The sequence below is a fragment of the Haliaeetus leucocephalus genome, unplaced genomic scaffold (assembly GCF_000737465.1).
Source record: "Haliaeetus leucocephalus isolate CR32 unplaced genomic scaffold, Haliaeetus_leucocephalus-4.0 Scaffold0, whole genome shotgun sequence".
NCBI classification, from domain to species: domain Eukaryota; kingdom Metazoa; phylum Chordata; class Aves; order Accipitriformes; family Accipitridae; genus Haliaeetus; species Haliaeetus leucocephalus.
Window position 1 is genome coordinate 15,441,868 of NW_010972436.1, and position 23,845 is coordinate 15,465,712.

The following is a 23,845-nucleotide window of genomic DNA, read 5'->3' on the forward strand; positions in this document are numbered from 1 at the left end:
GCCCGCCCGGCACGGCACGGCTCTGTCGGGCGGCCCCGAGGCGTCTCGGCAGCCCGGGAAGGGGGGCGTGCGGAGCGCCCTTGCGCCGTTGCAGCCCGGGGGCCGAGGTGCCCGCCGGGCCCTGGCGCGCTGCGGCTCGGGCCCCTCCTCCGGAGCGAGGCTTGGGAGGGAGATCGGCGCGGCTCGCCTGTCGACCGTGCGGGAGGGAGCAGCGCGCCTTCTCCCGGCAGTCGGAGGGCCCCGGGACGGCAGGGCCCTGGGGCCTCCGGGGTGCTGCCTCCGCTGCCGGCGGGGTGCCCTGGCGGAGGGGAGAGCGCTGGCCGTGGGGGGTAGGCCGTGGTGCCTGGTGGTTTTTCCCACTGCGTCCGGTAGGCCTGGTTGCATCCTTGCGCACAGGGTTTTCCGAGCTGGGACAGGACGACGGGTGGGAGAGGAGCACGGTGGGCTTCGTGAGTCCTAGGTTTTGCTTAAAAGTTTGAGGGTTTTGCCTGCCTCCACCGCTGCCGTGACAGCATCTGACTTGGTGCTGAGTGGAGCCGCATGTTAAATGGTTCCACAGATACCGGCCCTTAAATTATGCTCATAACTGTTCAGGGACTGCTTGGACTCTTCTTCTAAACCGGGACCATGTGTCCTCTTCACAGCAGACTCAGCACTGTCTTGTCTGGATTACTGAGGCGGCAGATGCAGAGTGACGGGTAGTATGCGTGTGCTTACAGTAATGGCAGGTTGAGTTTTTAAGGCTTTTCTTGAGGACTTTCTTAAGATAGCCTAGGAAGAAAAGGTTGGGGAAGAAAACGAGGAAGTGCATTAGAGTTTAGGACACACGAGAAACTTAGTATCCTGCTGATACTGAAAACTTAATGGAAAGATTACGCTTTCAGAGTCTGGTCTGTTGCACTGTTACTCATTTTACCTGGCTGAATGCTGTGACCACCTTGCCACCCGGTGTGCTTCACAAAGCAGTGTACTAAAACAGATTATAAACTTGAAAACACAATGCTTCTACTGAAACTAGTGCATTCTGAGAGTTTCCACACTCACCATGGGGTCATCAATAAATGCAGCAGAATAGGTGTTTGTAAATTCACATCCTTGCTTTCTAGTAACTTCCCTGTGCAGAAAAGCCTTCAAAGAGATTTGGAGCAAGGGCTGAAACTTATTTCTTAGCCCCTTACAATTTTCTTTGTAATAAGCCACCTTTGTAAACAGTCTCTGATGTATAAAGTATTGTTGAAATAAAGAAGTTGTCTTTAAAATGTCTCTGGCTATTTAATTAGACAGTCACACATTTCCAGTTATGCAAAATGCTGTAGCAATTTGCTTATGCAGTTTAATTTCACCATTAGAGATTAAATATTTATATTAATATTCAGTGATGTAATTGTAAACCAAACAGCAGTATTGGGGGGGAGTGAAAGAATTTTTTGTGCTCTTCGTTACACAAGAGCACATCTTGATAGGGATGCTATCCTTCACCTTTTACCCATGCACAAAAATATAAAAGGTTCACACCTTTAGCTGTAAATTCCAATTTTCTAGGTCACCTGGGGAATGTTTTCCTTTAGCTGATGCTGTCAATATTGTCCTATCAGGGGTGCTGCTGCTTTCAGCTGAAGAACCTTTTGATTTGCACTGTATGCATCTTCTTAATCAGTGTTTACCTGCTACTGACTTACTGTATGTTAGTCCTAGTGACTATAGTAAACAGGTGCTAATATATATTGAACTGTTACTAGGTAGTTAGCAGTTAAACCTCCTGCTAGATCCTGAAGATTTCTTTGCTGTTTTGTAGGAAGAAGCGGGTATCTTTGCCTACATTATGCGAAGCCATTTTTTGCCCCCTTTTTATGGGAGGCGAGAAGTATAACTTGTTCATTAATTTAAAAATGCAGACTAATATTTAAAAGTACTGTTCAGCAATGGCAAGAAACCAAAGTGGAAAATGTAAGAAATGAATGTATTAATATTGAATATAAGATTAAAGCTTGTATATAATTAAACATACAGTGAAGAAAAACATTATATAACTTTAAACAGGACCTAAGACTGTATACTTTATAACTGCTTGGTTTTCCTTTAAAATAGGAAGAAGGTAATGAAAACTTTAAAGTGTGATGTGTACTCCTACTGATGCATGGTTATAAAGGATTTAAGTGCTTGGCAAATGATTTTCCTTTTTCTTACTTTGAAACTTAAAAGCAATAAATATGTTAGAATTTCATTGCAGTGTAGACTGATTGAGTGTGATACATGTGGAAACTGTTTATGTTGGTAGTTTCTGGATTGGATTAATAACTGTTTCTTACCACAGTTCATATTAGTGATGTTTTAGAAAAAAACATAGTTATGATTTTGCCCTGTATTTTTCTGTATACTTATTAAAAACAGTTTGATGTATTCATGGTAAAATGATATATGAGATAATACAGGAAATATAAAACCTGTACAACTCAGGTTATAGGAGTCTGATTGTTTGAGAGTGCACTAAAGACAGTGATAACCTGGACTGGACTGTGAAATTCAGGAGCTCCTTAGCATGCATGGTCTTGAGCTCTGCGCAAGCCCACATGAAGTGACATGGCTCTCCCTGTGTGGCTATACCACTTCTAACGCTGTGGGCTCAGATGACTGCAGCTGACCTTCAGCTGCAAATTTAGTAATCCCCTGTGGTTAGGTCTACAGAAGATTCATAATCTTGTAAGGTGTCTGAATTATGATACTAGTGTGCTACACTTTGTCTTTAGTCATCTTTCTCATTGAAGTTTTATGCCAAGATGACTAGTGTATCTTTTAAAATTACTTATGCCCTTTGTTACTTTTGTTTCAGTTTTATAGGCTATAGTAACGTACTAGAATTACCAGGTTGTCAAAAGAAATGGATTTTAGCTTATCTAGAAAGTGTATTTTGCTGTGTTCTGGGGTAACAGTTGCATTTTATGGCAGTCAAAAAAAAAAAAAACCAACTAATTAAAAGCAGTATACAAATTTTCAGATGTTACTCCACTTTGCTAAAGATTTAAAAAAGGCAATCATTTGCGTTAAGAGTCAGAATATACACAATTATAGATGGAAAAATCTACTTAAATTCTTGAGTTTTTCCTGTATGTCATATTTGTCATTTCACTGGCATGTATAAAAGTTGCTGTTGTTTTTTTAATTTAATATAGATAATCAAAAAATACAGTCCTTTGTACTGTATTTCGCAAAATACTAGGAATAACTTTTTGTTAGATTTTCTGCTGCACTCATGCTCTTTTCATAGCTATTTGCTAACTCAGGTACTGGAGCACAGCAGATGAAAAGATTTTGGGAGAAAAATCAAGTTAGTAAAAATAAATAGATTCTCTTATAGTATTCTGCAGTCTGTGAGGAATTAAGCTAAAATTTAGAAACTAAACCCTATTTTTTTACAACATGAAGAATGGTTCTTTCCAGGTAAAATTTCTATGGAATGCATTCAGTAGGAAAAAAAAAAACAACCTTGGGTTTTTTTCCAGCAGTAGGTTATCTGTGACAGCTGGCTTTGGATAAGAAAATACTTCAGGGCCTGTATAAAGTGAATTAATTCTGACTATATTCCCATCTTTAGGAAGAGATTGCGATGAATATGTTGCCAGTACCTATGCATCATTTAATCTTCCTTGGTGTGTGAGCTTTTCCGAAGCTTATGGAGGCATTCTTACATGAACCAGATAGAGCCTTCATGTTTGAGACTCTATGGATGGTCCTAGTTTACTAAGGAGGAACATTATTTTTTCCCTCCCCTCTACTTTTTTATTGTCATATTGAATGCATATATAAAACCAGAATGATTTGATAAGATAAACATCTTGTATGGAATATTATGGTGGAAAGCTTGGTGAAAACATTCTCCCCAGGGCTGCTCAACTTTGGTGAATTTCAGTAGATCTTTAATTAGATTGTATCTAGAGAAAAAGGTAATTAGTGGTAACTAACAAGATGGGAATGTAGAAAGATTTTAGGTGTAAAATGTCTCCTTACAAATCTAATCTGAATTGATACTGCCATAGAGTATGTAACCTCTGTTGGCAGAAATACTGTTAACCCATAAAATCTTGACTTGTGTACAAGCTTTGCTACCACTAGCTATAGTACTGTTAAGTCTGGTCAGTAGAATACCATTGGAGGAATATAAGCTAGAAATATGCTTCTCTGCATCATTTGACTGGATTCCTTTTCATATTTTCATGCCTTTATTCTAGGCAGAAAAGGTGATTTTTTTTAAAATAACCTTGTTTTCCTCAAAGATTGTGGAATATTCTATAAAATAGTGCCGCAAAAGGAGTTGGGTTTACATTTAATTTGATTTAACATAGTTAACTTTTAACATGTGAGACTAAATTCAGGAGCCTCGGAGTCAGGCACGTAGCAGACTTCCTTCCTCATCTCTTCCATCTCTCAGTGTAAGACTTGGGAAGAAACTGCAGTGACTATCAGCCAGTTGAAATAGTTGAACTTTGTGTTCAGACAGGCTTGCCATCCCCTAGTTATGGTAGCTGAACCCAAGGAAGCGAGATTTGCTGCCTCTTAAATCCCAGAACTATATCATGTCTTCCTTTTGCGGCCTCTATTCCTTGTGTAAGTAAGGTGTAGGTGGGAGCGTGCCTGCAGGGCATCCTGCCTTCCTCTGCCAGACCCTATCCTGTCTCTGTTCTGTTTGTAAACTGACCTGTTGCCATGGCAATGTTTGTGACATCACCTGTTCAATGTTGCACCTTCAGTGCAGGGTTTGGTAGGAGAGAAAGGGAACCGAAGAGAACCGAGCTCTTGTTTTAAAACACACACCTTCCGTTATGACTAAGTGTGCCAAGAAATATGGAAAAGCAACTGTCAGGTAATTGCATTTTTATATAGCAGATATATTTGGAAGCTTTCTCTATGGAGTTTAAACTCGCAGTTTAAATTGAGGGTCAGGGACTTGCTTATTCTTCTATAAAACTTACCCTACTTTTAAACCTGCAAAACGAGAAGAGTAGTTGTGAGTCTTGAGCCGCAAGTAGTTTACAGACAATTCAAGCATAGATCCCAGTCGGGGGTCAGTATCTCAGAAGGTTCGAGAGGGCTGTAGCAGCACATGGCTGGTCGATTTGAGCCTTGTCTGGTGGGAGACGCGAGGCATAAGGGACCTGCTGCAGACAGTGCTGGTGGGCCGCTCTGGAGCGCTGTGCTCCCAGACCCACTGTCAACACTGCATGGGACCCTGGGACTCTGTGCTTGTCCCTCCCCTGAGAAACATTTCCAGAACTGCCCCTCCTTGCAGCTTTCCAAAGTACTTGTCTTAGAGCTCCTGGCTATATGAATGAATATTTTAATATGGGGGAACGGGAAGAAAGGACTTCAGTTAATCTGATAGTTTTGAGAGAAATCCGTTCATTTTCTGTTAGTTGTCTGCTCCAAATATAAAATAGTCTGGAATTGCTCTTTTCTCCCTAGGTGCCTGATATACCTCCCTGTACTGCATTATTTAGATGTGTATGTACTTACTTTTAGACAGATGACCATGGACATGGTTGAATCCCAACAGGATGACAGTGCAGTGGATTCTGTGCCAGAGGGAGATGCTGGTCACCTTCAGAATCAGCCAGGCCAAAGTCAGATTTCCCCAGGATCTGAGGTAAGTTGAAATGTGGAAAGATGAGAAGAATCAATAAAGTGATATTCAGAACTGCTGTGATTTTTTTTAAATTATCAATTTGTATGGAGTTCTCATGTTCTATAAGTCTTGTTATTAAATAGGAAAAATATAGCAAAGGTATACTGAAAACTGTGCCTGTGGTGTTGAATAAAGGGATAGTACAACATCAGGTCTGTTTAAAGGTAACACTTTTAGGAGAACAGGCTTTTCAGAGTGATCAGTAGGCACATTTTGGTTTGTTTTTTTTTTTTTTTCTTCCCACTTTTCTAAGATGATTATGTTTGTTATGGAGATGGGAATAGGGTCTTAAAGAATTGAGGTGGCTGCAAGATCAAATATAGTTAAAATGTGTTTGTATCTTGAAGATGTGCTGTATAACAAAAATGAAAAATGAATAAAAATAACCATGGCTCTTCCCTAGTTCCAGTTTTTGTACAGAATGTGTTTTGTCTTCTTGCAAGTACATTTTTAATGTATGCTTGTTTTGTTTCACCCCTGTGCATCTGGTGACAGTGTCTGGAGTTCTAAAAATATACATTACATGTTCTGTATGGTAGTAGTACCTGGATTCTTCTTTGGTAGTTAATGGATAAAAGATGGCATAGTAATAATGCTCAAACATTAAAAATATGCACTGAAACATTCAGCACTTGAGAGAAACAAGCGCTTGAGTTCTTGCCAGTACTCAGATTTATAGCTTCAGGAAGCTGTATAGGCCCCTTAGAAGGATCTTCAAAAACCCTTTGTGAAATAAAGGAACTGATTTAAAAAAAAACAACTTACAGAATTTCTTCATCATCATAAGTTAGAAGTTACTCGGTAAGATTTGATGCCATGTATTTCGTATGTTAGATACTTGATTTACATGATAGGTGTATTTTCAAGACTGAATGCACCTGCCTTTTGTCAGGTCTTCAGACACAAAGTAGACTGCAAAATATTTATGAAAGCTTATTTGTTGGTTTTGTTACCTGTGGCATTTGTTGTGGTTTTGATATGTGCAGCATTGGGAATACTGTTTGGTTGGTTTTTTTTTCTTTAAGAATGGAGCATGAAACCAAAAATTTTATTTGGTTTGCTCTGCTGATGTCATCCCCTCATTTCTTCTTTCTTTGACAGTTCAGTTCAAATTTTGTGTTTTAACTTCATAGGGCAATTTATGTGTAAAATCTATTGGCTTGTGCAATAGTTTCTGAAGAAAATACCCATGAATTCTGCCACTTGGGATTTTTAATGTTGATCTAGAGACAAAGCTGACACTAATGCTGTAGGAGTGCTGCTGCCAGGTCCCCAGGGAGAACACTTTTTATGTTTATCTGCATTTAACGCTTGAGTACTGTGTGTGAAGGTTCAGCCGTACTGGGCATGGGCCTCAGGTCTTTCAGTTAAAACTAGTAATAACTCTGAAGCACTGATGGATCTCGGTCAGTTAGCACTAAAATGAAACATGTGCACTTCAGTTTGAAGGCTCAGGATAACAGTCCGGAGTTTACATCTGGGAGTCCCTCTTTTTGGTAAGACGGCCCAGAGAGCTGGCCTGGACCTGTCGGAGCTGCTCAGTGCTCATAGCTGGAGTCGATGTCCCTCCCCTGGGCCATCCAGAAAAGCGGAGTTGGTGCAGTTGTGCCACTCTGTGAAAAACAGTGAAGCTGAGAGGCCTCCAGCGGACAGGCCTGTCACCTCAGCCACCTGGCAGTGCCGCGGGCCTGGCTGGCCGTGCCACCACCCTCCCTGCCTGGGGCGGCTGGGAGTCCGGGCCCACCCCCTTGGCACCTTGAGGCTGAACTGCCACAGCATTTCTTTTGGAAAAACAGGCCCTGACAGAAAGCTTATTGCGGAGAGGCCTTGTTGTGACATTTCTTTGGCTTAAGATGAGGAGGACTTTCTTAGCTTATGTTCCTACCTGGCCAGCTCAGAAGGTGAGACCCTTTGTCATGGTGAGGGTTAGAGGGGGACGTTGAGAGATTAACCCCTGCGCGAGGCAGGGACCTCTTGTGGGACACCTCCCGTCTGCTTTTGCTGGGCTGGGATGGGAAACTTGGGGTGTTTCTGAGGAATTTGTGGCTGTGCTGCTGGTCCAGTGTCTCTGTATTTTGGCTGTTACAGAAGGGCACAGATAGCTCCTTCTCCCTCTTCGGCCTCTGGAGGAGTGCAGTTAAGACAACCACTTAAAGTGACTGAAATGTACCTTGTGCCAACTTCCAGTCATCTCTCCTACTAATTTTCTTGCAAATGTGCAGAAATATGAGAAAAGAATGACTTGGTTCTTACCGAAAGCTAAAATGCCTGGTCACTGAAACTAAGGGCTCCTTTTCAGACATCTCTGTGGGTTTTTTGTTTGCTTTTCTCAGCCAAATATTTGTTCAACCTTGGTTTTGTTCAGTCAGAAGTAAAGCATTTTAATACACTATCTTTTAATACTCAATTCGTGGTTTTTTTCTGTGTATTATCAAAGAATCACAGAATGGTTCAGTTTGGCAGGGACCTCTTGAGATCATCTTGTCCAACCCTCCTGCACAAGCAGGGTCAGCCAGAGCAGGTTGCCCAGTACTGCGTCCAGTTGGGTTGTGAGTATCTCCAAGGATGAAGTCTTTACAACCTGTCTGGGCTCCTGTGCCAGTATTTGACTGCCCTCACAGTAAAAAAGGTGGGGTTTTTTTTAAGGTTCAGATAGATTTTCATGTTTTTTAATTTGCTCTTTTTTTTTGTTTAATTATGACTTTGGCCAGGGAATGACTAGCAAAATGCTGAGGGATAAAACTGCATGGCAGGTGGGGTTTTTGTGGGTTTGTTTTTCCTTCCTCTGGAGTTCAGGCTTTTTAAAGAAATACCTGCCACTTAGTTTTAAAAAGGTAGACCAGGTATTCAATAAGATGCTAATCTCTAGAGGGTAGAAATTGTTTTGGGCTGAAGCATTCTTAATGTCTTCCCCTGTTGGGAGGGAGCGGAGACATTAAGAATGTCTGGGCTGGAGCACTATAGTGTGATGGGATAACCTCCAATGCTAAGTAGGACCTATTATACATTATTAGTACAGATAAGATAGCGTCTTGTCTTTTTTTTTTTTTTTTTTTCCCCCCCTAGCTTGTATAATAGATATTGCTATATACTCCTGCAATTTTCTGGTGATGAAAGTAAAATTACTTTTTTTTGCAAAAACAAAAATTAGTAAATTAGAAACTAGCAAAAATGAGATGCATCTTTCATCCATTGAGGCAAAATTGACAATTTCTATCTTGAAAGGGTTGTTTTTTAAATAAAATTAATTAAGCTAGAATAAGATCGTGTTTATAGTTGAATTTCTTGCATCACTCACTTTCAGCCAGTTAATGAATTGATACGGTATGGTTTTGGTGATCCAGCCACCAAAAGAATTAGGTAAGAAAATACTAATTTGTAAAAATTTGGGTGGTTGACTTTAGAAGCTGTTAGAGGTGTACAGAACACCTGTACAGAAGCTTGACGCCTTTCTTCAGGGAAGAACAAAGGTGCAAGGTGGAAAACTTCTCAACCTGTTTTGAGATGGGCTCCGTGGGTTCTGTCTCACATGAACAGATCTTATATTAATACATATAGGGCTGTTCTTAAAAGGAAGTTAATTTGGATTGAAATATTCTGATAATGTTGACAATTGTCAAACTTGTATCTTGGAACAGTTATATCTGCATTTGGCATTCAAAGAGAAAATAGATGTTCCTTTTGCAGGATTTCTAGAGGCCATGTTGCATTCTGTGTTGTCCTGTGCTCAGCTACACTAAATATAACTACAAAAATGTAAGAGGAATGTACTGAGACTTTTTTCAGATTTGACAAAATACTTTCAGTTGTGTTTTTTTTTCTTTGATCCTACATCCTTGATGGGTTCTTCTTTGAATCACTTTTTGTGAATTTTGTCATGTTCTGTCTATCAGTAGAGCTGTCTGCGGTCTTGATCTGAGATACAATCTGTTGGACTTCTTGGTGCTGGTCCTGAACTAGACATGGGTCAGGATTTATGGTGGGAGAGCTGCTGTCAGAGAGAGCAGGGGGAGTTTTCTGAAGCCTGGAGTGCATAGCCATTGTAAGCTGGGACTGCTCAGGTTTAGCACTTTAAGGTGTATTCTTGTGGGATCTCATCATCAAGCTTTGTGTTAAATCTTGCTCCCAACAGATTAAGCCCTGTAGAAGTTTGCCAGGCTGTTGTAAATATGGCTCTAAAACCAGCCTGCCACATGGAAGTCCAGGATATTTAGCAAAGTTGATGTTAGAACATTATAAACCTGTAGCCTTGTCACCATTTTGTGCTTCCTCAAGGGTATGCTGTCACCAAATGGCTGGAATCAGTCTAACCTTGTCTTCCTTAAAACTATGTGCTGCTTTTTTGGCATTACCTTTGGCATTGACCAAAACTTCACTGTCTTTAGCTTTTCCTTAAAGAGGCTGCTTGGTGGCTGAGTGTGGTGAGTCCTTTGCTCTTCTATTAGGTGAATCCAGGATGGGTTTGCCGTGTTTTTTTCCTTTTCCAGAAGTACTTTTCACTTTACTTCTGAAACCTTGTAGTGTTCAGATTCTACAGCAGGGACAGAAATCAGATGGAGCTGTGCACTGCGTACTTCATATCAGCAATGTTTGAGGTATGAGGGGTTGAATGTAAATGTAACGCTGTAGTACTATGTAGGGAAAAGTTATCTGACCTTGGGTGATGAGAGTACATACATCCACAGTATAACTGTTCAGATGGACAATGAGTCTTGAAGTCAGATAACTGATGGGCAACCTCTTTCTCTGAAAGAATGCGTGCCTCAGAATGAAGATAGTTCGTAAACGTTTTTGCTGCCTACTTTTCTCTCCCCTCTTGGAAGAGGGAGCACTTACACTTCTAAACACGAAGTATGGGACCATACTGCTATGACAGAATGCATTGTTGGTATTTGCTGAAGCTATTAGACTTGACTGTTGCATACCTAAGAGGATAGAATCTAAAAGGACATAACAGCATCTTTGCTATTGCCAGGGACATAACCCTTAGACTGTTTAACCAGCTACTTAATGTGTTAGGCTTCCCTTCACCTTCTGTGTTCCTGAGTTGCTTCTGTGGATTGTTTTCAGTTGTTGTGCCAGACAGCCCTTGAAGTAATGATGTTAGAGGTAGCATTGCTCATCATTGATGTCAGAAAGTAATTTTTTTGCCAAGTCTGTTTCAGTCAGCATTTATGCATGATCGCATCAAAAGGTTCTAGTTTTTCAGTTAACACAGGAATATTCAATTTGAAAACAATGCAAAGGGAAATGTGAATGAAAATTGGTTTAATAATTTCTAATATTTATAAAAGACATGCAGAATGTGAAGTTGGAAAGATTTTTTTTTCAGTGTTAGTTATGGAAAACAAACCTAATACAAAAGAATCACAGATGTTTTAAAGTTCGTACATTACACACTGTGTAACCTTCAGATATTTGTGGAAACTTGGCAAATAGTGATCAAATCAAATTGAGTTGTTTAAAATAAGTGATTTCTTTGTTCGTTTATACCTTTGGTTTGATCCAGTTTTATCTGAATTAATGGGAGCAAAACAATTTCTGTTCCAGTATTGTAAACTTTAGTCTAAAAGAGTATTAGCTGAGTAGGTTGGGTTTTTTTTTGTTTTGTTTTGTTTTGGTGTGTGTGTATGTGGTCATACTGAACAAGGAGCTTTTAAATTCATGTGGTGTTTTTTAATCTTGAGTACTGGATTACTTCCTGATTGTGTGTGCCTGACCAATTGTGTACTAAAAACAAACTCATAAACTGTTCACCTTGTACTTTTTTGTGAGCATTGTACTCAGAAAGTTCTTTCTGATAGACAGAGTATTGTATCAGATTGCAGCTCTCACAAAGATAGCAGTAAATCAAAAGGTTTGGTGAAATTGTGTTTGTAATGTTTTGAAAAGTTAGCATGCTTTGTAAACATTTAGACTGTTCCATGCTCTTTCCTTGAAGCTTGGGTTTAGGGTGATGTCAGCTTTGACACAAAATAGATCATACTCTTCAGATCTTCGAGACTTTCTAGATCTCAAATACCTACCTCTGATGATAATGTTTGTTTTATACATTGGGAAGAAAGTTTGTATGTCCTATTTACGTATTGCCATTTAATGCCCTTTAAGGAATGATTGTTTCCATTTTGGGGTTAGAAATGCCCTCAATTGTTCTATTTCCTGAACAGTGGTTCAGTTTCCTATAACAATTGAACAATTACATAGTGAATGTTGACAAGATCCTGTCTCTGTTTGCTGGAAACATTGTTTCTTCAAGGTAATTCCAAAAAACCTTCAATGTGAATACAGAAAAATACAAAAATTTCTGTAACTTTTTTTTTTTTATTCAGCATTCATCATATTTTTCTTCTCACTGTCATCTATTTTTACCTTTACTGCTCATATCAGATCCCTTGCTAGCTTGGTTCTCAGCCCCAAAAGTTAATAATACCAGAATTTTAAATACGAGTCTGGGTTTATTCTTGTACATGCAGAATATAGAAATAAGTTTTTTCAATGCCGTTTACTTACAAAAACACAATACCTCATTTTATCGTCTGATTTATGTTTGTCGTTCTCTTCCTTTTCTGAGTTTAGAGATGTTTCATCACACAGAACTTGAGATCAATCATAGCGTTTTCCCTTTGCTTCAGTATTTGTTTCTGTTAATAGACTTAACAGTTATAGCATAAATACTGAACTATTTCTTAGCCCATAGGTGTTTGTCTCTTAATCCATTCATCCTCAGTACTGATGGTTGAGAGCCAAGGGCTGGGGAAAGCTGTGTGTGCTCTAAAATGTCATCAGAAAAAGGAATCAGGTTATTCCTAAACAGAACACTTTCTTTAGCTGTGGTAGGCTTAAAGAAGATACAGCTGTTCTTTATTATTCTTGTTGTATCGAAGCACTGATACACTTCAACTGTTTTTCTTGAGGTATATATTAAAAGAGGACTTATTAAACTAAAGCAATTTACAAATCCATGTATGGCTTTATTTAACAATTTTTTTTTTTTTTTTTTTGCTATATGAAAAGTTCTTGCATCTCTTGAGACAGCTATTTGAAAAGCCTAAGTTCAAACTAAACTTCTTGCCCAACAAAGCAAGACCAAAGCAGTTCTGGACTTCCCCCCCCCCCCCCCAAGTAAGAACATTCTGCCCTGGATGTTGTTGCAGCAACATACCACTTCAGTGAATATTGATATTTTTTGTTACGTTTTTAGGTTCTTCCTAACCTTCACGCTAATGACAGTAGATTTAGTGTGTGATAGCTTAGGGTTGTTTTTAATTGAAAACAAAACATGAAGTCTCTGGAGGCGGGGGGAGAACCAACAAACCCACAGATTTGCAATTTGATAGGGGACAGTTTTAAGCTTTCCATACCATTTGGAAAGATACATACCAAACTCTTACTAGTAAAACTAGTTTATTTCTGTGTGTGATAATTACACACATCTAAGCTATTTTAGGTATGGAATCAAAACCAGTTTCTTTTAGTATCACTTCTTAACACATCTGCTGACATCTTAAGGCATGTTACTTAAACATGATGATTGTAATTTTTGCAGGTTTCTGTAGCTGCATCAAGTGCTGGAAGAGGATCTCCAGCTGTAACTCTAGTGCAGTTGCCTTCTGGTCAAACTGCTCATGTCAAGGGTGTAATTCAAGCCACACAGCCCTCAGTCATTCAGTCACCACACATGCAAGCTGTTCAGGTTAGCTTTTTTTATTGTTACATTTCCATGAATATTTGGTGCCTTGTAACTCTTCCCCCAAATCCCATCTTCAGTTTCTCTTCATTCCTACCAGTGCTGCAAGATTTACTCACATGGTGCAGGAAATGGGGAGGGAGGGGAAAGTGGCAAACCGCCAACCAGTAGCAGCTCTACAAGCATTGTGTAGTGATTCCATAATGCTTCCTGTTTATCTTTTAAGAAATTGTGTCTTGGAACCCTGAACTTGCACAACAGCAAATTTGTGTAATAGCGTGGCCTTACTTTAGTGTATCATGCAGTTTTTCTGTTTTGTTAAATTCTATGAACATCATGTTTCTAACGAGACTGTGAACTCATAAATTTGCAATTATCTCATACCGTGTTTTTGGAGAGCATCTGGATGTAATGGAAGTAAACATATTGTAGTCAAATGACTCCTTGTTCTTTTTAGCAGGCCCTGTTAGAGCATCTGGTGTTGCTTTTTGTTGGTGTGGATATGTAAAGACCAAAAATAAGGGCAGCCTCAAAATAAACATTTATTTTGCAAATCTTCACATGTTTAAAGTTGCTGATGTTGGAAAACAGGGACCGGTACAAAATGCTTGAGTTTTTAGAGCTTTTAAATAGTGAAAAAGACAATAGAGAATGAACTTGCAGTGTTTTGAAAATTATTTGGCCTCCCATTGGTGTTTTTCTTGTAGCTAGGAATGCCTTTGCCCTAGTTTTCTTAAAATCTGATTGTGAAATGTCAAAAAGCAATGAATTTCTTTTTGCAAATAGAATTGGTATCTCTGGTAGGAGATTCTATATACCTGCTATGTGTAAACTGTTTTATCTGCAGTCATTGAAACATGTTAAGGAAAAGACATGTGTTGTCAGTCTTCTTGAGAAGCCACCTTTAATGTTTGAGACTTATTAGTAGCTTTCAGGTATAATAAATTAAAAGACATATGTAAGTCTGATTTATCGTGGAGATTAGGGAAAAAGAATAAAACCTTGGCCAGATATGGAATATTTTCTTTGTAAGCAGAAGGTATACATGATAGGACCTGGTAAGGTTTTGAAATTCTAGATCACTATTGAAGCAGGTGCAGTAGATGTCAAGAGACTTGGGTTTCATCAAACCTGAAGTCAAATTCGAGTATTCAAAATAAATAATGGTTTTTTTATGGAATTCTTTCTAACTGTAATTTACCAGAGTGAACTTTTATCAGCTAAGCATATTACAGTCGTTCCCAGTTTCTGTCACTGCTTTTTTTCAAGCCAGTATAGTCAGGACATACATGCAAAAATAGAGGACTTGCTCCAAAGCTCAGAAGCACAAATTTCTTTGGAATCTCTTGCCAGCTGCTGCTGTGTCATCTTAGGGGAGTGGAAGTCGATTATTTGTTGTATTGAGTGAACTCTGGCTGTCTTCCCTTTCCCAAAGGAGTACAGACAGGAAAACTGTGTCCTGATTAATACTGACTAGTTCCAGGGATTTGCTTTGGTTTCATTTGAGCATGCTAATGGCAAATAAGGTGACTCTACAAGAAAGGCTTGAACATGCTCTAGGAGACTCCTTTACAGAGGTTGTTCAGCCCTTTTGTGATCCTCTTAAGTACTTTATCCTGCCACCTGGCATTTCCTCCAGATCATTTAGCTTTCACTTGATATCCTATCTCTACCAGACAGTGGGGAACTTGGGAAATGATATCAGTTTACTTCAATACATAAAAAAAAAAAAAAAAAAAAAAGGGGGGCCTAAGGTTGATGTTAAAGTTTGCATGACCTTTTCCTCAAACACCTGCAGCTTTAAAATAGAAGGGGTTCAAAATTTCTTCTTGTGATGCTGTTGCTTTTTGGATGAAAAAATGCTTATCTATATCACGTTCACTACTGTTTTGTTAATGTTGTTGTATTTGTAGGAAGATTTGAAGTTCAGATTGTTATTTGACTCTTCTACTTGCTCCCCACCCTGTAATGTATCTGGTGTTGGCAGACTGACATAAGCTCGAAGTTAAATTTGTTCAAATGCAGAGTGGTGTGGTAAAGTTGAAGTCTGAAAGACATCCAGGAAAAAATGACAATGGTTTTCACTGGTTAGCATTGTGAACATGGTTGCTTGCTATTAGAACAAGCTGAAACATTAAATTTATTTCTTTGTCTTGATGAAAATTAGAACTTTTGAAATTTCTTGCAGAAAATTTCCTCTTCCACATGAAAATGTTTCAATTGTCTTGTGATTTCCACCTTCTTCCCAAAGTACGACTGTTCCTGACTTCTTCAGCTATCTTCACAAACTAGGGGTGACTGCTGGTAACCCTTAGTGGAATGGGAAGGTTTAAAGGCACTAAGGTCTTGTTTTCATAGTGTTTGTGCTGGGAAAAATAGATTTTTAATTTCTTTTTTCCCTCTTGCAGAATGAGAGTTCTCTTTTGAGGTAGGATGCCCAGGCTTTTGGCTGAGTAATACTGTCTTAGTTTTGAAGGTTTATGCCAGAAGCTTGAAACGTGATCCACAAGCAGATCGCTGTAGGGCACTGGAGAGAAATGCCTTTCAGCAGATCTCTTTGCTGGTCAGCATTGGTCCATTCTGCAGAAGGATGAATACAAACTTCCTGAAGGTCTTGTATCTCTGCCAGTCAGCTCTGAAATCTGGTTTGGAGCTATTGCATCTGTAGACATGCAGAAGTACCTCTCGTTATTTCTACGTGGTCTTTTGGTTTTTTAGTTAGGCAGGTATAGAGTTTTAATGATGTTTTACACAGAACTGGAATGTAATGGAATAAACAAGTGAAGAGACAATTTCATTCTGCAAATAACCTGTACTTCTTTAAAGGTGTAGTTTTACAGGTTTGAGTTGGGGTGACCCAGGCGCATAAATTTCCAGAACCTTCCAGCAGTCATCGTCTGTTGGGCTCATGCAGGTTTTGTTTCTGGAACCGAGCACTCGGGCCTGGCAGCCACATTAGTTCTAGAGCTGCTCCTTGTCTTCCCTGAGCTGCAGGGAAGCCTCCAGTGCACCCAGGTCAAATACTTGAGCTTTCTAGTCACTTAACTCGCATTAGTTCGGTGTTAGCTTAACATAGCGCTTAGTCTGAAATTGCAGTCTGGTCTGTCTTTATGTGAAAAGGTTGTTTTCCGCACTAAATTTACTGCACTGTTTCAGTTTGGAAATCTTACACGCCAATAGCTCTGAGTAGTTAAATGAATCCAGAAAATAGCATGTTTTTCTTGTTCAATAATCACTTTCAGTTCTGTGTAATAAGAGTTGCTGGTGAAGAGTGTGGCATTTGCGTTAAGGCTGCAGGCCTTAATGTCATCTTGGGTAATTTTAAGAGAAAGAGCCTGTGAAAATACTACTAATAAAGGTCTGAGAAAATAAGACATTGTGGACTTGCCAGAGATTTCCAAAACTCACACAGTATTGCTAAGCAATGTATTTGTATTTATGAATATGTGTTGGTAAGTGTAATAAATGTGTATACTTAAATAAACTTATTTTCTAAGTAGCTTTGGTGTGGTTGTGAAGAGGCTTTTGTATTGTATACTGTTATTTAAGGTGCATTAGTGCAGTATTCTGTATTTTAAATGTTTAATTTCATTTTAAAAGCTAATTAAATTGTATAACATTTTTATATTTAAAGAAATCTTCTGTCTTCAGTACTTTTTCTAGGTGTCATTCACAGAAAAGTAACCTGGATTTTTTTTTTTCTTTTTCAAATGGAAGATGTCATCTAAGTGGCTAGGTGTTGCTAACCTCATAATTTGTAATTTGCTTTGGAAAAGAATGCCAAGAACACATGATTAGTAATAAATAACTGCACAAACTTCCTGTATGCAAATATGGAAGGAATTTTTAAAAATAATCTTCTACTCTGTTGCTATTTTTTTTTTAATGAAGTTATGAATTTCAGAAACTTTGCTATTACAGGTAGCATCGATTGCAGATGAATCTGCTGAATCAGAAGGGATAATTGATTGTCAAAAACGTAGGGAAATACTTTCAAGAAGGCCTTCATACCGGTAAGGACTTTTTATTTTGGTTTTGCTGGTTTTTAAAGGCAGCTGATATATTACAGAAAAACTGTCTGATAAAAGCCAGTGACTTAGTTTTCTCATGGATATGGAATTTCAAATATATAAAATTATTTACATTCTCTTTTAGAAAAATTTTGAATGAACTCTCATCAGATGCTCCTGCAGTACCGAAGATTGAAGAAGAAGAAAAGTCAGAAGATGAAGGAGCGTCTTCTGGAATTTCTGCAATGGCCATGCCAACCAGCCTGTATCATTCTAACACAGGGCAATACAGTATGTTTGCAAAGATACTGTGTGATGTTGCAGAACATATATAGAAACAACTTTGTTTCTAAGAGTTCCATAATGAAGTAGAGATGTTGGATTTTGGTGAAGAAGAATGAGAGCTTCTGTACTTCTAAACAATTTCAATTTTTATATTTAATTTTTCCTAACATAGGCATTATAGACTTCTAGTCTGTTTCTTGTAATGTTTGTTGGTTGCTAGATTTAGTCTTTCTAGAACTCCTGTGAATTAAAAAAGTGGAGGTGAAGCTCAGGTGAAATGAAAGATGTTTGCACTTTTATGTGAATATTCAGTGTTATAAATCATTGCAGTTGCAAATTACTGTGATTTGCTGTGTATTAGTGCTATTCATTACATGAAATGACAATTAGTTTGACTTTCTTAAAGTGTAAGGTTGGAGTATGAAATTATTTCTCTGAATTTTCTTTCTTAAAAGAACTATGTCTCTTCTTCTCCAGTTGTAAAGTATGGATACTTTAACTGCAGAATTAACCTAAATCGTGGTATCCAACATTTGATACTTCATCCAAATGCAAGTTAAAGTTAGATTCACAGTTCTGTTCTATGGATTTCGTTGGTGTTTTTTTTTTATTCCTGCATTTAAGTTGAAAATGTTGCATAACTTGTTCCCCATAGCTTCTTTGGGCTTAATCATGTATCATCTAAGGGATAACTTTCTAATAACTTTTTTTTTTCAATTATGTATTGGATGAAGCTTCATTCCTACAGTTATTTTTTTTCATGTCTTTTCATGTGTAGACACACTGAAATGCAGGTATTTTTCCTTCGATATAACGACAGGAAAATTGCAAAAGAAATGTGGCATTTTCTTCCTGAAACAAGAGAACAGAGGAAGTCTATTAAAACATTGCAATGGCATATAAGAGAGGACAGAATGGCTCTCTGCTTGTATTCTGGTCACCCTTAGAATTCTTCAGTTATTTTTTAATTTATGCAACTAAAGTAGTTATCAACTCTGAGAAAGCAGAATCTGCCTATAATATTATCTACCCCTTCAGCATAGAAAGTAATTATGCCTGGGCTCCTAACCTGCTTTCCTTAACCTTTCTGTAAGGTACAGACATAAATAAATGTCTGCTTTATGATGTCCAGCACCTGAAGTGCTCTTTTCTGTGGACTTGTGGTCATCTTAAATTACAGTTATCCAGTACAGTATCTGGCAGGTATTCTTGACCAAATTAAATTATTTTCTTCAGCTTGTGAATTATATTTTTGGGTTGGCTTATGTTTAGTTAAAAAAAAAAAAATATATGCAGTTTCAGGGCTTAAAAAGAAGTGCTGTAGTGTCTGTACTATGTTCTAGTGAGCCTTCAAACCTTTAGGATTTCTAAGAAATTAGGAGTTTAGGTTTTTTAGGAATCATAGATTCCTCTAGGAAACCAGAGTTGTACTTTTCCTAGCAATGACTTGCAGGAGATGATTCTTAACTGAGGATGTTTTAATCTGAACATAGCTATAAATCATAGTGACAGGCAAGTGTATAAAAGAAGAATGAAACTCACAGTTTTTCCTTTCTTATTCAATCAAACGTTTACTTCTGAAAAATCAAGCAACAGAAAGCATCACCAACAATGTGCTTGAATTAACAGAGTCCACAAAAATTAATTAAATCTCATTTAACTTAATTTAAACTTGGCTTTTGCACGAGCCAAGCATAGATTTCTGTTTTATGCTGCTTTTTCTTTGAATAAGTTATAGTCATAACCTAAAACATGTGCTGTATATTTAAGTTAACTTGTTAAATAGGTTCTCGGCCATAATGAGGCATTGCTTCAGGATGCAATGTCAGCCTTCATGGACTCTCCTGATTCTGGCTCAAAAACTGTATTTTGAGAGCTTTGTCTTCGTGGAAGTTGTTTTTCTTACCCAATTTTTTAGTTCATTAATTTGAATTCCCCGCCCCAGTTCAACTTTGTAAGCTCAAATATCACACATCTTTTGCTTCAGTGAAGTCTGTGTGTTCTCTCTAATTCTGTTTAGGAAAAATTGGTATGAAGTGGTAGCAATGATGGTCATCTCCTTCTAGTAGAGCGAGTCTTAATTTGAAATTTACCAAAGAGAGCTTGACTGTTGATTTCTAGTCCTTAGACATATAAGGCACAGATCTGCAGCATTTCTGAGCAGCTGTCCTGTTGGCTGCCTGTGATCCTCAGGAACTGCTGTTAGCTAAAACTGGGAATACTGTGTGGGAATGCAGCATATCCTGTATTGATTTCAGTCTGGATATGATGCAGAAGGTAACTACATGTATCTATTTTATCTTCACGTCTCCTGTCAATAGGTCATTGTTGTATCTGAGTACTCCTGTCTTCTTGGCCAGCATTGGTTGCATGGGTTCTCTTGTGCAGGCATCCAGCAGTTTATGCATTAAGGTTGTACAGTGTCCATGGCAATGAAGAACTGGTCCTGCAGTGTCACTACAGCCATCTGTAATGTGCCCTGGTTTAAAACAGATATTATACATTACTACATTTACTGGTTCCTTATTTTCTCTACTGTTCTCTCTATTCCTGCATAGGAAAGGCAGTTTAGTTGAAAAGGTAATTTTAACTGTATGTTGGTGTCTGGACATCTGGGGTGACTATTTTTGGAAGAACTTGATAAGTAAACTTTTCTGTAAAACAAATATATATATATTTTTTTTCTATTGGCAGCAACGATGGCTGTTCTTTGCTTACTTTTTAGTAGCCAAAACAGTACGTTGTCATGGTTTCCAAATATCTTTTTCCTCAGAGGTTCTTGGCTTTGGCTTATGGAAGCAGACAGACTGACAGGCATGACCAGCTAGATAAAATCTCTTTCCCAGTTACCTCCATCAACACATGTGTTATCTTTCTGTAAGGGGAATGGATAGTTTTGCATAAGGCAGTGTCTTGTGTATGAGCCTTGTAGCGTGATCTGACTGCAAAACTGCTCTGTTGGCTGTAGTTCTGTCATGTTGGTTACTGAATACTGAAAAAAAAAATTGGTTTGCCTCACCTGTGGTGGTGGTCTAACCATGCAAGAGTTGTTTGTTCAGTTGGAGTGTGTGAATCAACTGTCCCCCACCCTCCCCCTTTACGTACTTGTGCATATCATGATGTTCTGTCTGAAACGATACAGAGGAAATTAAAATTCCTAGTTCTTTTGCCATCTGTTTGGGTTGCTTGCTGTCTTAGGACAGGTTTTTAACAATTGGAGAATTAAGAAATCTTTTGGGAAAAACAAACTTTAGTTGCTCTTCCCAGTTTTGGAAGGGAGGGAAAGATCTGATTTTTCTGGATTAGAGCTATTGGTCATACTCAGAGAATGGTATTAGTATCATCTTCAGTCCTAGCTAGAAGAGAAGATGCCACTTACATCCATTCACCTGCATGGTGTACAACTCAAGGGACTGCTCAGGGAAGTCCTGTACTCTTCATAGAAGGCCCAGTTTTCAGTAGAGCTCCTGTGCAGTGTGCACAGAGTCTGTGCAGTGGTTGAGATCAGGACAGTGAATGGGGTAGGGGCAGCGTGTTGTTCTGGTAATATGTCAGGAATCAATCCTGTAAGGGAGATGGTTACTGGAGTTAATTCACTCTTGTTTATAAAGTACTGGATTGTGATCTGAATGAATAATTGCAGGTCAGCTGTGACATAATGGTTTACCCAGGCTCACTGTGGAGCCAAGAACTTTGTATGATTCTGTGCTGATGTTTTACTGCTCAGGAACCCAAACGGACTGCTTTTTATGTGGTATGGTACTGTGATGGTGTAGACATACCATTTTTGGTGCTAACTGTGTGGGAGGCAGAATTCAGCTGTGTGTAACTTCTCTGGGAGGTAGAGGTGACAAATCTTGCTGGGAAGCTTGCATACTCCTGGGAACCTGCTCTTGTTCTGGATCTCATGAATAATAGAGGAGACGATTCATTTTTCTAGCTTCTCTCTCTTCCACCCTGCCCCAAAATGGGGTACTTTCTGCTTTGGAGGCCAGACTGAAACATCACCTTGCTCTTTTTTTTTTTTTTTTTTTTTCCTTCCCCTCCCTCAATGCCTTATGGAGCCTGTGTGCAGCACCCAGCTAGTTCCTACTTTACATATTCCCCATTCCGAGGGTAGGACTGGAGGTCCATGCTGAACCCTGTTCTAGTATTGCAAATAGGGCTCTATGCTTCATTCAGCATGAGAGGAATTCCCCATTTTCCCCAAAAAGAAGCTAATTTAGCTGCTGGGATTTGGCAATTTTGGTAGCTACTACACTCTGAAAAAATTAGATGATCTTCTAGTAGATAGTTACTGTTGTCTAATTTTACTAACGACAGTCTACTAATCAGCTGTTAATATCTCAGCGCTCTTTGAAGTGTTATTATCTGATGTACTTTCAAGATAACCTACTATTGTCAAGACAGAACATTTGAAATCAACTGTCTCCAAAATTCACATGGGCATCCAACAAGTCATGTATTCAGATAAGCAGAGCTGAACCTTCAAGAATGTCATCAAAGATTGTGAATCTGACAGTGAAATCAGAGGAGCTGGCAATCCTGAATCTGTACTTACATATGACTTTTGTGCCATCTCAGACCACTTCAAATACAATGACAATGACTGTAACTTAAATATCCTTTTGGGGAGAAAGAAGTTTGTTACTACTTGGGAATTGGGTTCTCATCTAAAAGTTCCAGGAGTATTGCAAGTAGCATAAGAGACATGGATTTAATGGGTGGACCACTCGGTGTATAAGGAATTGGCTAGATGGTCACACTCAAAGAGTTGCAGTCGATGGCTCAATATCCGGTTAGAGACCAGTGATGAGTGGTGTCCCTCAGGGGTCTGTATTGGGACCAGTATTTTTTAACATCTTTGTCAGCAACATGGACCGTGCACCCTCAGAAAGTTTGCTGATGACACCAAGCTGTGTGGTGCAGTCAACATGCTGGAGGGAAGGGATGCCATTCAGAGGGATCTTGACAGGTTTGAGAGGTGGGCCTGTGCAAACCTCATGAAGTTCAACAAGGCCAAGTGCAAGGTCCTGCACATGGGTTGGGGCAATTCCAAGCACAAATACAGGTTGGGTGATGAGTGGATAGAAAGCAGCCCTGCAGAGAAGGACTTAGGGGTGTCGGTTGACGAGAAGCTCAACATCACCCAGCAATATATGCTTGCAGCCCAGAAAGCCAACCATATCCTGGACGACATCAAAAGAAGCATGACCAGCAGGTTGACGGAGGTGATTCTGCCCCTCTACTCTGCTCTTGTGAGAACCCACCTGCAGTACTGTGTTCAGCTCTGGGACCCCCAACATAAGAAAGACATGGACCTTGTTTAGCCTAGAGGAGAGAAGTCTCTAGGCAGACCTTACAGTGGCCTTCCAATGCTTAAAGGGGGCCTACAGGAAAGATGTGAAAGGACTCTTTATCAGGGACTGTAACGATAGGAGGAGAGATAATGGTTTTAAACTGAAAGGGGGTAGATTTAGATCAGATGTGAGGAAGAAGTTCTTCACTGTGAGGGTGGTGAGGCACTGGAACAGGTTGCCCAGAAAGGTTGTGGATGCCCCATTCCTGGAAGTGTTCAAGGCCAGGTTGGATGGGGCTTTGAGCAACCTGGTCTAGTGGAAGGTGTCCCTGCCCATGGCAGGGGGCTTGGAACTAGATGATCTTTAAGGTCCCTTCCAACCCAAACCATTCTATGATATTTCTGCTCTTAGCAAAGACAATGCTAATTTCAAAAGGAATATACAATTAATAACCTCTCCAGGGAATTTGATTTTTGTCTAAATACTAAATTATGGTGAGGAATGCTATGATTTTTTTAATGGGGAAAGTATATTTGCATTTTTCATATTGCTGATTACATGGAGGGGGAGGGGGGAAACTTTGTTCTGTATCTCTTTTTATGTAAGTATTGGACTCTTTACAGCTTTGTAGAACTTGGAAAAACATTGCTGGGCTCGACTTTCTCTCACACTAAGGAAAGGATTGTGAGTGTCAGAAGACTTGGTCTTCCTTTGTCAGATGTCCTGGTTTTTGTTTTGCGGGAGTTCATAAACATAGCTTTTTTCTTTCTTTTTTTTTTTTATTAATAACTTTTTTACATTAGTGTTTAAAACAACAACGATTCTGTATGGCTAGGAGCTACTATTTTTCCTTTTATCTTGTATGAAAACTATTTTAGAAGAGTTA

The 23,845-nt window shown here is 39.1% G+C and overlaps 1 protein-coding gene across 2 annotated transcripts in view; it reads left to right on the forward strand.

Annotated features, from left to right (window-relative positions):
• The window catches only part of CREM (cAMP responsive element modulator), a 35,964-nt gene that overhangs the window by 364 nt on the left and 11,755 nt on the right, over positions 1 to 23,845 (forward strand). Inside the window, exons 2-6 of one of the 2 annotated variants that reach the window (XM_010585430.1) lie at positions 5,515 to 5,638; positions 13,224 to 13,370; positions 17,286 to 17,377; positions 17,520 to 17,669; positions 23,843 to 23,845. The exon at positions 23,843 to 23,845 is cut by the window's right edge and continues 179 nt beyond it. In XM_010585430.1, the coding sequence (XP_010583732.1) occupies positions 5,519 to 5,638; positions 13,224 to 13,370; positions 17,286 to 17,377; positions 17,520 to 17,669; positions 23,843 to 23,845 (512 nt within the window). In that variant the 5' untranslated portion in view covers positions 5,515 to 5,518. Of the gene's footprint in view, positions 1 to 5,514; positions 5,639 to 13,223; positions 13,371 to 17,285; positions 17,378 to 17,519; positions 18,932 to 23,842 lie in introns of those variants that run through there. The other variant, XM_010585422.1, reaches the window with a different exon arrangement.